Below are 12,504 nucleotides of genomic sequence, written 5' to 3' on the forward strand. Positions count from 1 at the left end.
TGTCCAGCCATAGCTGCTTCAAAGCTTGCTTGGTAAGTAGGCTCAGCAGCCTTATTATACCATCATGCTTTTCAGGCTTTCACATGACACTCAGCTTTCTAAGTCTGTCAGGTTTCTCATTTTTAGTTTGTTGGGTTTAGGTGGTGTGTTTTCCAGTTCTTCAGACTCATTCTTTTCTCATACTTCTGTCAGCACCTGTCTTTTCTTTAAAGCAGATTTTCAGATTACATTACTAAAATCAATAGTTGTCTTTCTGTCCATGCTTTATTTATTTTCTGCATAAAACTGAGGGCCCACACAGTATGTACAGAAATATCTGCCTGGATTTTACCTCTGAAGAGTGTTCTGAATAGGAGACAAAGGTTTCTGGAAGTGCTGCTTGAATAAGGAGAGCCTAGTTAGGCTTTGCTTGTTCTTACAGGGATTCTACATGCAGGTTGGCCATTTAGCAAAAAAATAAGCTAATTACTGATGGAAGAACTGACTGAAATAGGATTTGGATCAACCATGTAATGCAGATCAGTTTGTATGTACTGCAGGACCTATTTATCATTTGCTGAGTAATGCAGTAGTTAAACATGGTAGAAAACAAATCTGTCAAAAAACAGCTGTTAAATATCTGAACTGACTGCTTGAAACTCTATAATGCATGTTCAGCAGAAAAAAAGACTAATGGTTTTCCAGGTGACAAGCAGAGGCCTTTATGATGTGCATATGACAGAAGCTGAAAACAGTATTTATAAACTGTTGATCTTCAGGCCTTAAGTGATGTTACAGAGAATTTCTCATCTTGTGATGTCATATGTGTGGAGCACAAACAGAGACATCTGGAGGAGTAGGCGTCAGAAGCACACTGTTTTGGCAGATGGAATCAAAGTATTATTTGAGAGAGAGCCGAAATTCCAGAAAATACCCCCACCTTAAGTCCACAGAAAATAACCATTTTTCATTAAGGCTGAGGTATATGTAGTTAAAGCTTAGCTTAAAGATCAGCATAATTTTTACTTGTGGAACCTTACTTAGCAGCTTAATCCTAGATTCTTCTGAGAACCTGTCAGGTGAGACACTTTTTGGAGTTTTTAATATTTAAACACTTTAGAAGGAGTTGTATTTGTGGGTGGTATTTGTCTGTGTATCTGTATGCACATCCTAGTTGCATGACTATCAGAAAAAACTGCAAGTGTAACTTCTTCTAAAAATAAGATTGGGTATTTTCTTAGTTGTACTTCACCATGATTCTGTGTTACAAAATAATTGTCATGCATATATATGCAGTATATAGTATATACTGCTACCTTGAACTGGTAGAACCATTCAAGGGAGTAGTTGCTGCCCACTTAATTGCAAAATGCATTTCATGTTTCGCTCCTCTGGACTTGTTGTAGTAAAGAAGGTCTGGATGCAGAGAAATAGTAGTAATTTATTTGTGTTGCAGTTGGATTTGTCAGATCTTTGTTTAAAAACCAGGTCAGTGAAACAAAATAAGTTGCTCCTTTGAATTTAGAACATTGAAAGGCTGTACAAAGCTTTCCCTTAAAACTGTAAATGTTAAAAGCAGTTTTATATTCATTGTCTTTCATCTGATAATGCTAAAGGAACTCAGTGAGAAATACTTACAGGTAGATGCTATAAAAGTTCAAAATAAGAAGGTGATTCCTACAGACAAAGGGGAGACAATTTTGAACATTCTGATGCAGTCTGAAGACTCATGAAGACTGGATTGCAGTTTCTCCCTGTAACCTCTTCTAAAATAAGACTCCAGGCAATGCTGGGAGGCCACCTTCTGTAGGTTTTCATATACAAACACTTAACACGTAACTTTATTTTTACTGGTTTAACTATAATTCTTACAGACAGACTCACTGTATGTTCTGCAGCCTGATTTTTTTTTTTTCTCCTCCACCCACCCACTTTGTACTGCTGCTGGGTTCTTGGGAATCTGAGTCAAAACAGCAATGGGGAATAACAGTCCTGCGCTGTTGTTTGTACCTTCTCTGCACTGAGAAGGATTCCTGTCTGTCTGGATCAGTCTAGACAGTACACGGAGAGAAAAACAGGCAGATTGAGGGGCACAGCAGTTGAATGAAGCTGTGGTTTAGTGGTGCTCATGGTGGGTTGTGTACAAATTGTCGTGCTTTTTAAAATTCTAATCATTGTATATTTGTAAAACTATTTCTCCTTACTTATCTAACAGGGTGCCTGGGGCTTTCCTGTTATTAAAATCTGACAAGCCAGCAATGTTATGGTAATTTCTGAAACACTGATGTTACCAGAGGGAACCGGACTTGTATATTGCATCTTTTAGACTGCAGTAGTCTTGAAGCACTAGAAGATCTTCTGCTATCAGAAGATATTATAACTATGATGTTAACATGTTCATTTGACAAGTGGCATTTCAGTATTTCACTCGTTGAAGTGCTCTAAAGCTACGTGTTTTGGATGCCAAAGAGTGTACATTAACTAAAGCTGATGAACACTTCTAAACATATTTAAAGCATAAGCTTGCACTGCAGAACTGAAAGTATGTTTAAGGTTTTAGTGTACTGATTTCTGCAGACTAAAATAAATCTCTAAACACATCTATATGTAATGTTAATGTGAGTGAATCCTCACTTAAGTTTCTATAAAGTGTTTTGTGCAAAAAAATACATGCCTTCTGTAGCTACAGTTCTTCCTGATAAGTATTTTAAGTGCCTTAGGGGAAACTTTCTTTCTTTCCTCTTCAGTCTTTCACCTCTCAACTGCTCAGTTTAAATGAAATATTAACAGTTTAACGGTATGGTGTGTGAAGTGCTTTAATTCAGAAATACTTTTTCAAATGCCTTTAATTTGCTCTAGTAATTCAGGTCTCTGTGTACTAAAAAAAGTGAATTAGAGCAAGGAGGAAACAAAATGACAGAATAAAAATGCAACTAAAAACCCACTCCCCGCCCAAGAAAAAAAAAAAAAGTGCCAAAAAAAACATTTCCAAGGCCTGCATCAAAACTGAGAAGTGGGAAACTGGAAACTCTTCTGGAAGGGCTCTAGCTTTCACTGTTTACAGTGTGAGTGATGATCTTTGCTATTCCAAGGTGAGACTGTTGCCTTCAAAACTTGGTGGTAGAATTTGGGTTTTAGAAGTAGGTTTCAGTCTGTTCAAAATATTTTGGCATTCCTGTAGTTTTGCTTCTCTTGTCTGGATACGGTCTTCAATTCAGTAGTTTTACTTTTTTCTCTACCACATAGATTTTAAATAGGCAGCCTGATTCCCAGTCACAGAGAGAAAAGAAATAATGGAAAGTGGCAGTATTTGAACCTTACAAAAACTTGGTAGTTGCCATTTGATCATTAGTATAAAAAATTAAAGCTTTGCTTTGCGCGGCACGTTTTATTAAACTCCGAAGTTGAAATTTCCATATGAAATGAAGTTGATATTTAAATGCTAATTTTAATTCCTTCTAGCTTAAGAAAAAGTATTTTACTTTAAGTTATTCATTGGGGTATTTTAGCACCTGAAGAAATAGTGGCTGTGTAATAAAATCTTCCCCCACCCATTGCTTTTTTCCTGTCCCTTCTGTCATGTTAAATTCTTTTTTTTTTTTTTTTTTATTCATAGAATCATGGAATGGTTTGAGTTGGAAGTACATCGGCTTCCAACCCCCTGTCATGTGCAGGGACATCTTCCACTAGAGCAGGTTGCTCCAAACTCCGTCTAACCTGACCTTGAACACTGCCAGGGATTGGGCAGCCACAGCTTCCCTGGGCACCCTGTGCCAGTGCACAGACACCCTGTACAATCCTCTCCATAGTGATGTTGGGCAAAGTTAGAAGGTGGCTAACTTACCTCTAGCTAGATTTGTAGAAGTTAACTGTGTGGGTGATAATGTTCTAATCAGTTCAATCAGACATTTTTCAACTTGTAAGCCATCTGTTCCTGCAGAAGTATTGGAGATTTATTTAACAGTCACCCACACAGTGTGGATTCAGTAGTGGGCAGGTGAATTAGATCATTAGTCTGAACAAAATGACTGAAGATTCTGCCTAACTTTTTACATGGTTTCATAGCCTTCATTGTTAGCAGTGGGTCATAGTTTGTAAAACGCAGTGAGTAACAAGTTAAATCAGTGTTAACAGCCATTGGTTTTGCCATATAAATATTTGCGAATACATTGATCACTACTGAGTGGACAGATAATGATTTATAGTCCTGCTATAAGAGAATAAAATATTTTATTCCAAACTCTGGTTTGATGCATATTTGAGATACAGGGTTTTTTGGATCAAAAGCGTGACTTGTGAACATTGTAGAACCAAGGGTGGGTACAGTAAGAATGATGAACATTAGGCAGTAGTAAAATCAATGTATTTTTGTCTTACTTCAGCAGAGTAGGTCCTCCATCCTCACCTACAGGAGGAGAGAAAGAGGAAAATCCTGCTCTGCTGGCTGAGAACTGCTTCAGGGAGCTACTAGGAAGAGCAACCTATGGAAATATGAATAATGCTGTCAGACCAGTTTTTGCGTAAGTTGAAAATTCATGGAAGGTCTTATCTTGAGACTTGCTTTTTATTTCATCCTCTAATTATGTTGCATAAAATTCCTTCCTCCTTTTCAACCTAAAGGATTCCATTCATGTTTCTTCAAGAAATCACCCTTCTCTTAATCTCAAGTCTTATTTACTTATCAACTTGAAGATAGTTATGAAGAAACATAGAATCACAGAATCATAGAATAGTTAGGGTTGGAAAGGACCTCAAGATCATCTAGTTCCAACCCCCCTGCCATAGGCAGGGACACCTCACACTAAACTATCCCACACAAGGCTTCATCCAACCTGGCCTTGAACACTGCCAGGGATGGAGCATTCACAACCTCCCTGGGCAACCGACTCCAGTGCCTCACCACCCTAACAGGAAAGAATTTCCTCCTTATATCCAATCTAAACTTCCCCTGTTTGAGTTTGAACCCGTTACCCCTTGTCCTGTCACTACAGTCCCTGACGAAGAGTCCCTCCCCAGCATCCCTATAGGCCCCCTTCAGGTACTGGAAGGCTGCTATGAGGTCCATATGGCTCCCATTTTACTGATTTTAGTGCAATGTCATGATTTGGAGGGATTTGCCTCAGCTGGCCTTTCTTTTGCATGTGGAAATGTTTATTCTAGATATTGACATCCCATGGACAACCGTTGCAGTTAGTGAAGAGACATGCCACATAAAACAGAAGTAGCACAAGCAAACACTGTGACTGGCTGAATACATAAAGTTAAGATTTCTACTTTCTTGCAGTTTCCTTCCAAGACCTTTTTTGATACTCTGTGAGGAATGTCTTTTAACAGCTCACTTAGTTGTGAATGGCAGATGTGCACACAGTAGGAACGTTATACACAAATGCATGCAGTACAAATTATAGCTGATGTATTAACTATCAAGTCCAGTGGTTTTCAGCTCTCTGCTATAGTTGCTTCCTTAAAAAGATGTGAAAAAAGCTACAAACACTGAGAACTTAAATCTGCTTCTTTCACCTCTAGCATATACAAAGTAGCCATATTCTCGGGAGAAATCTTTACAGGAAGCTCTAAACTCAGTGGTACAACTTTCAGACCCTGGCTTTTCTTGGTGAGGAGGAGAGCTGTGTGCTCCTTCTTGTAGGTTTTCAAGATACCCACCTGTTATGGGCACATCTTCTCTTAGATGACCTAGTTCTTCCCCCAAGACTTAAGGATTCCCTTCCTACACTGAAAGGCTTTCAAGCTTCAAAAAGCCCTTTTTTTTTACTACTGTTAAGTAAGAACAGAAGTGCAAAAAGAAGATAGGGTAGGTACTGAGGGTCGGAAATTTCTGCAGCCCCTTGTTTTTAACCCAAAAGCGTTAACTGCAAAGAACTGTGCTATTATCTTACTTTCCATGCATACCTATTATACCAGTCTGATAGGAGTTTAACTGTTGTAAAATTGAGTGCTTTATTAATAAATCTTAAACCTTTCCGACGTGTAGAATTTGCATTCCTCAAAAATACCTGCCACTAGAGGGAACTGCATGCTTTATTTGTGAGCTGGAATCAGTAGATGGTGACCGCAGTTACTCAGAATAGAGTCTTTGTGGTCACCATTTTTGTGTTCTATTTAGAGGAAGAATTACCAAATAAATTAATCTTTTTATAAGTAACTGCTGTAAAGGTTTAGTGATTTTGAGAGTTAGAGGTGCAGAAAATGCAGCTTCCAAGCTGTTTTTCCTGACCAAAAAAGGTGTGCTTTATATAATCAGCTCCACATTGTGAATGGGCAGAACTGGTAGAGTGGAAGTTTGAGATAGTGAGTCCATTGTATCCAATTGAAAAACCTGACTTAATTTGTACACGCTTGCTTAGAAAAAGTTTCTCCTAACAGTTTTCAACAATTTCACTGGTTTTAAGAAAGTTCTGGAAATAAAGATAAAGCCACTTATTACAGCGCTAACACTGAAGATGCAGGTTCAACTCCCCACTTGACGGCTTCCTTTATCTGGCCTTGGGGTCCCTTCCAACAGAAACCATTCTATGACCAGTCCGCATGCCATCACTTCCTTGAAAAACTGGGAGAACAGTACTGCTGCAACATGATTGAGGGTAATAAAGACAGTTGAAATCTGGAGTCAGTCTCTTGGTATGATTTTGGATTGACTTTAATTCTCCTTGCCTTTGGCAGAAATTCTCCATGGTTAAAGTGTCTGCATCTGGAAAGTCACAAATTCCTATTTTTTAATGAAATCTGACAGATCAATCTCGCAAACTGCTTAATGAAAGTAAAAAATTTCACATTAATGAGAGATGGAAAAAATTTGTATTTTGTGTCAGCAGTCACAAGCTATTTAGACTTAGCATGAATTTGCAATGGTTGAATAGATTAGACAGATCCAGGGGGATACAGTGAATATAAACAACATTCCCAAGTATAACAAATTATACCTTATTCATCTCACTGTATTTCCATTCTTGTGAGTTATCAGATCATCACTGCAAGGGTTTTGAATATCAGAAGACTGGTGTTTAATATTCTTCCAGCAAACATAGTGCATGAGAAGATTATTTCATACATTTCCATACATGCCTCAGTTCTACTTTCTAACCACCAGTATCAGTTTATCATTTTGTACTGTAAGGATTGTTTGCATGTGTGACAAAGTGAGTTGAATTCGAACTGTTTGTGGCTCTCACTTGATAAAGTAGTTATTTGCACCATTGCTTCTGCTGTTCCTTTTAATTTCAGAAACACAATCGTGAACATTTGCTACATATGTGCAACAGGTTTTAGTAGAAGCCAGAGTTCAGCATTTGTTAATCTAGCAATAAAATGTTTTGCAATCTCACATAGATATTTTTTGTTAAAGGAAATGTAATTTGAAAAAAAAAAAAGGCAAGATGTGACTTGATTTCTAACTAAACTAAATGCAGAATGCTCAAAATAGCATTAACTGTCTTTTACACAAGCAAAACTATGTTGCATACACTGCCTGCGTTCTGATGAGTAAAATATATCACCTACAATAATCTAATACTCCTTTTCTTAGGAGGAAAATTCCAGTATACAAAGTATGCTGCCAGTTGAGCTACTACTCAAAACGTTAACTTGGGCTGTCATCTTTTCCCTTCCATCACCCCATCAGTTTATGTACCTGATGCAGCTAATTCTTTGCCTATCTGGAAAAGGAAAACTGTGTGTCTTGTTTTGAGAAATAAAAACCAAACTTAAAGTAAGACGTATAATTTGACCAATAATCTTGACCATAACCTGCCTGCATCTGTAAATCGATGGGTCCGGATGGAATGCACCCACGGGTGCTGAGGGAGCTGGCGGAGGTCATTGCTAGGCCACTTTCCATCATCTTTGGTAAGTCGTGGGAAACGGGCGAGGTGCCTGAGGATTGGCGGATGGCAAAGGTCACACCAATCTATAAGAAGGGCAAGAAGGAGGACCCGGGTAATTATAGACCGGTCAGCCTTACCTCCATCCCTGGAAAGGTGATGGAACAACTTATTCTTGACTCCATCACTAGGCATATCAAGGATGAGGGGGTCATTAAGAACAGCCAACATGGTTTTATGAGGGGGAAGTCATGTATGACCAACCTTATAGCCTTCTATGAGGAAGTGACTAGGTGGAGGGATGATGGTAGAGCGGTAGATGTAGTTTTTCTTGATTTCAGTAAGGCATTTGATACTGTCTCCCACAGCATCCTCATAGATAAGCTAAGGAAGTGTGGGCTTGACGATCAAGTAGTGAGGTGGATCGAGAACTGGTTGAAAGGAAGAAGGCAGAGAGTTGTGGTCAATGGCGCAGAATCTAGCTGGAGGTCTGTGACTAGTGGAGTTCCTCAGGGGTCGGTGCTGGGACCGGTGCTGTTTAATATTTTCATCAATGACCTGGATGAGGGAACTGAGTGCACCCTCAGCAAGTTTGCTGATGACACAAAACTGGGAGGAGTGGCTGACACACCAGAGGACTGTGCTGCCATTCAGCGAGACCTGGACAGGCTGGAGAGTTGGGCGGGGAGAAACTTGATGAAATTTAACAAGGGCAAGTGTAGAGTCTTGCATCTGGGGAAGAACAACCCCATGTACCAGTACAGGTTGGGGGTTGACCTGCTGGAAAGTAGTGAAGGGGAAAGGGACCTGGGGGTCCTGGTGGATAGGAGGATGACCATGAGCCAGCAATGTGCTCTTGTGGCCAAGAAGGCAAATGGCATCTTAGGGTGCATTAGAAAGGGAGTGGTTAGTAGGTCAAGAGAGGTTCTCCTCCCCCTCTACTCAGCCTTGGTGAGGCCGCATCTGGAATATTGTGTCCAGTTCTGGGCCCCTCAATTCAAGAAGGACAGGGAATTGCTTGAAGGAGTCCAGCGCAGAGCCACAAAGATGATTAAGGGAGTGGAACATCTCCCTTATGAGGAGAGGCTGAGGGAGCTGGGTCTCTTTAGCTTGGAGAAGAGGAGACTGAGGGGTGACCTCATCAATGTTTACAAATATGTAAAGGGTAGGTGTCAGGATGATGGAGCTAGGCTTTTTTCAGTGATATCCAGTGATAGGACAAGGGGCAATGGGTGTAAACTGGAGCATAGGAAGTTCCACGTTAACATCAGGAAGAACTTCTTTACTGTAAGAGTGACAGAGCACTGGAACAGGTTGCCCAGGGGGGTTGTGGAGTCTCCTACACTGGAGATATTCAAGGCCCGCCTGGACAAGTTCCTGTGTGATGTACTGTAGGTTACCCTGCTCTTGCAGGGGGGTTGGACTAGATGATCTTTTGAGGTCCCTTCCAACCCTTGGGATTCTGTGATTCTGTGATTCTGTGAATGAATCTTTGGGACAGATAAAGAGGTAACAGAGAAGGCATGCTACCCTGAAAGATGAAAGGTTCAGCTGCAATGATGAGAAGCCAGTGGAGAGTATGATTTTGTGTTCGGTGAGACAAAAATAAAATAGGTTAGCTAAAATAAACTGTCATCCACAAGTGATGGGCTGTACTGGAATGATATTAGGGAGAAAGAAGATATGAATAAATATATGATGAGCCACTAAGCCTTGAAGGATTTAAAGAGGTAATTTTGTTTGTCTTTCTATTCCAAGGCAGGATTAAATGTACCTGTGTGTTTGGCATGTGCACAAGAAAGGCAACTATCTCCACCAGGTAGTCCAGTTTAATGTTTAGTAATGCAAATATGCTGTTACTTGGCAGACAGACACCTTTAATATTCCTGAAAATATTTCCTGTAGGGATTTCTATTTAAAGCTATGTAATGTGTCAAAATGGCTGTATTTCTTTTAAGCTGTGCGATGGACTGCAGCATAATTTAGGGCACAGTGGAGGGTGGCTTTATGCCAGCTAGTTTAATCAACCTTGAAGGAGACCTGTGTGCTCAACTAGGTCACTAGGCTGGTAGCAGCTGGCCAGTGAGGTAATTGAGACCTTCAGATTCTAAACAAAGTAAGTTAAAGCATCCAGTCAGTCCTCCTGCATTCAGGGTAGTGGCTGCTTTCACCTGTATGCTCTCAAATTTGTTATTTGGAGCATCTTTATATGTTTGCTCTTCTCTCTGAGAAATGGTAGACCAGTAGTGATTCTGTAACTGAGATTCGTATTTAGAAAGACAAATTCAGTTTCTGCAAGGAAGTTTTTGATTGCTTTGGTTTGATTATTGGTTTGTATTTGTTTGTTGGTGTGTTTGGTTTTTGTTTGTTTGAGGGGGGTTTAACTGAAATCGTACCAATTAAAAGGCATCCAAAATTACTTTTTTCAGACTCCAAGAGTAAATACGCCTCGAGTTTTGTCATGCTTTTCTAGTTACATTGTTCTTTTTGGAAGATTTTATGTCTGCCCTATTCATAGCTTTCAGCATAGTGCTTAAGCAGAATTTCTCTCTGCTTGAAACTGACAGTGTTTCATTGGTGGCTCCTATCCCATTTAAAGAGAAACCGATGCATTTATCATTCTGATTCTGTTTGGATAATTCTTGCAGAAAGTGTTGAAATGCTTCAGAGTGATAAAGGAGTATATACAGAAAGAGTAGCTCTTTTTTTTTTTTTGTTTCTATATATTATTCATGAAACCACTGTGAAAATGAAAGTAATTCTTAGAGTCTCTATTCTGGATTTAACTTTCAGTGATAATTATTTTGTAGCTCCTGATTCAAAACAAATTATCTTATTTAGAGTTTGTCAAGGTATAATAACCATCTTCTTCAGTGTTTCTCTTCCTTATAAATAATGTCACAGCTATTTTTATGCATACACTTTGTATGGAAACAGTATATTCTTAAATGTGTGTCTTTGGTATGACTGGTTCCTTAAATTCCCAAAACTGGAAGATCAGGGATTTCTGTTACAGCAGAATGTTCTGTGACCACATCCTAAACCTTGAAACAAATCTTTTCTGAGGTTGTAGTTTTCTTACCTCGTTATTGTTTAGAAGCTTTATGTAAGGAAATAATCAATTTGAGGTGAATTTTGGGAAAACTGTAAGTTGACATTTATTATTTCTGTAGAATGTCATTATTTCAGGTCGCTTAATTTTTGGTTACAGGCATTTAGACCATCACAGACTGTGGGATCCCAACGAATTTGCTGTTTCCTGCTTCAAAATCATCATGTATTCTATACAGGTAGGATTTTTTCCAGTTATTTTTTTCTTATTTCATTTACATGTTTTGAGCAGATGAGACAGGTTTAAATGCTCACCTCACCACAATAGTGATAGACAATAGATGAAGTAGAAATGCCTTTCCATAACTTCTTAGACTTATTCTTTGTTAAAACTGTTCAAATAATAACCTAATAGTGGTTTGTGATGAGAAGTTACCTGATTTGCTTTCAATTACTGTACACTTGTAGAACTGAAAAAGATATTAAGGAATTCTCAATGAAAGGTAGGGTGGAGGTCCTTCAGCCAGCTCAGAACAAGGAGATGGATAGTCATACTGACCTGACATTGTGCTTGATGAGTAAACCTCTCTTAAGGTGGTCATATCTTATGCTAATACAGCTGTACTGCTATTGCAATCCAAGAATTCATCTTCACATGGAACTGTGCTGTGCTAATTGATTTTTACTAGTGAGCAACCTCTATTGTCTGTTGTAAACATGATCAAAGTCTGCTTCTTGGTTTGGATCAAGCACAGACACACAAAACATAAAGTTATGGAATTGCAAGTTTGTGGAAGACATCTGAGATTTCTCAGTGTTTATATCAAGGGCACTTTTTCATAAGAGCAGCTGAAGGCCCCAGACTGCAATTGGCTGAATGAAGTACTGCTTCAGGACTCCTCTGTTCTTGTTAGATGTTCCTGAGTATTTTAATGCTATAAGCTTTTGTACGCTGGGCTGGATGGCTTTGTCAGTCATGGTAGGTTTTAAAATCCATATTTAATCATGAATTGATTGAAATCTGGATACATTTCTGAGTAAGAATGTTATGGAATAAGGAATATGGTTGTGACTGTAGCTGAATGGTGTACAAGTTTATTCTTATTAAAGTCACAGATTAAGCCTTTCTTTCTGTTTGTTTGGGTTTTAATAGGCACAGTATTCCCATCATGTAATACAAGAAATTCTGGGACACCTTGACGTTCGTAAAAGAGACTCGCCACGAGTTCGTGCTGGCATTATTCAGGTTCTTTTGGAAGCAGTTGCAATAGCAGCCAAAGGATCAATAGGTAAGTTGTCTTTGATTAAAGGTGTCAGGTCAAAGGATAGATTTGAAGGGTGGTACTTACTTTTGCTTTGTTTTCAGACTGAATGAAAGCATATATTTTGAGAAGGTTTTTTATCTTACTTGGTTTACAACTACACTGATGTATTTACTTGGTTGTTTCACTGCTTTATAATCCTTTGCATTGAAAAATGAGTAGATGCATTTTTACAGCCTTGTGAAAGGCAAAAACTCCTGTTTGGTAAGAATTCACAAAGAGAGCTGTGTGTGACTCTACGAAATGTCAGTAGCACTGTTGCTTTGTGATACAGCTGCTGTGAGATGAGTGGCAAGAAGGGAGTCAAGTAGAAT

The 12,504-nt window shown here is 39.0% G+C and overlaps 1 protein-coding gene across 6 annotated transcripts in view; it reads left to right on the forward strand.

Annotated features, from left to right (window-relative positions):
* EFR3A (EFR3 homolog A) overlaps positions 1-12,504 on the forward strand; it is a 77,461-nt gene that overhangs the window by 38,540 nt on the left and 26,417 nt on the right. For 5 of the 6 annotated variants that reach the window (XM_065668962.1, XM_065668964.1, XM_065668968.1 and 2 more), the window contains 3 exons: positions 4,362-4,499; positions 11,029-11,107; positions 12,022-12,157. In XM_065668962.1, the coding sequence (XP_065525034.1) occupies positions 4,362-4,499; positions 11,029-11,107; positions 12,022-12,157 (353 nt within the window). The remainder of the gene's footprint in view (positions 1-4,361; positions 4,500-11,028; positions 11,108-12,021; positions 12,158-12,504) is intronic. The other variant, XM_065668966.1, reaches the window with a different exon arrangement.

Source organism: Lathamus discolor, chromosome 2, assembly GCF_037157495.1.
Source record: "Lathamus discolor isolate bLatDis1 chromosome 2, bLatDis1.hap1, whole genome shotgun sequence".
Taxonomy (NCBI): domain Eukaryota; kingdom Metazoa; phylum Chordata; class Aves; order Psittaciformes; family Psittacidae; genus Lathamus; species Lathamus discolor.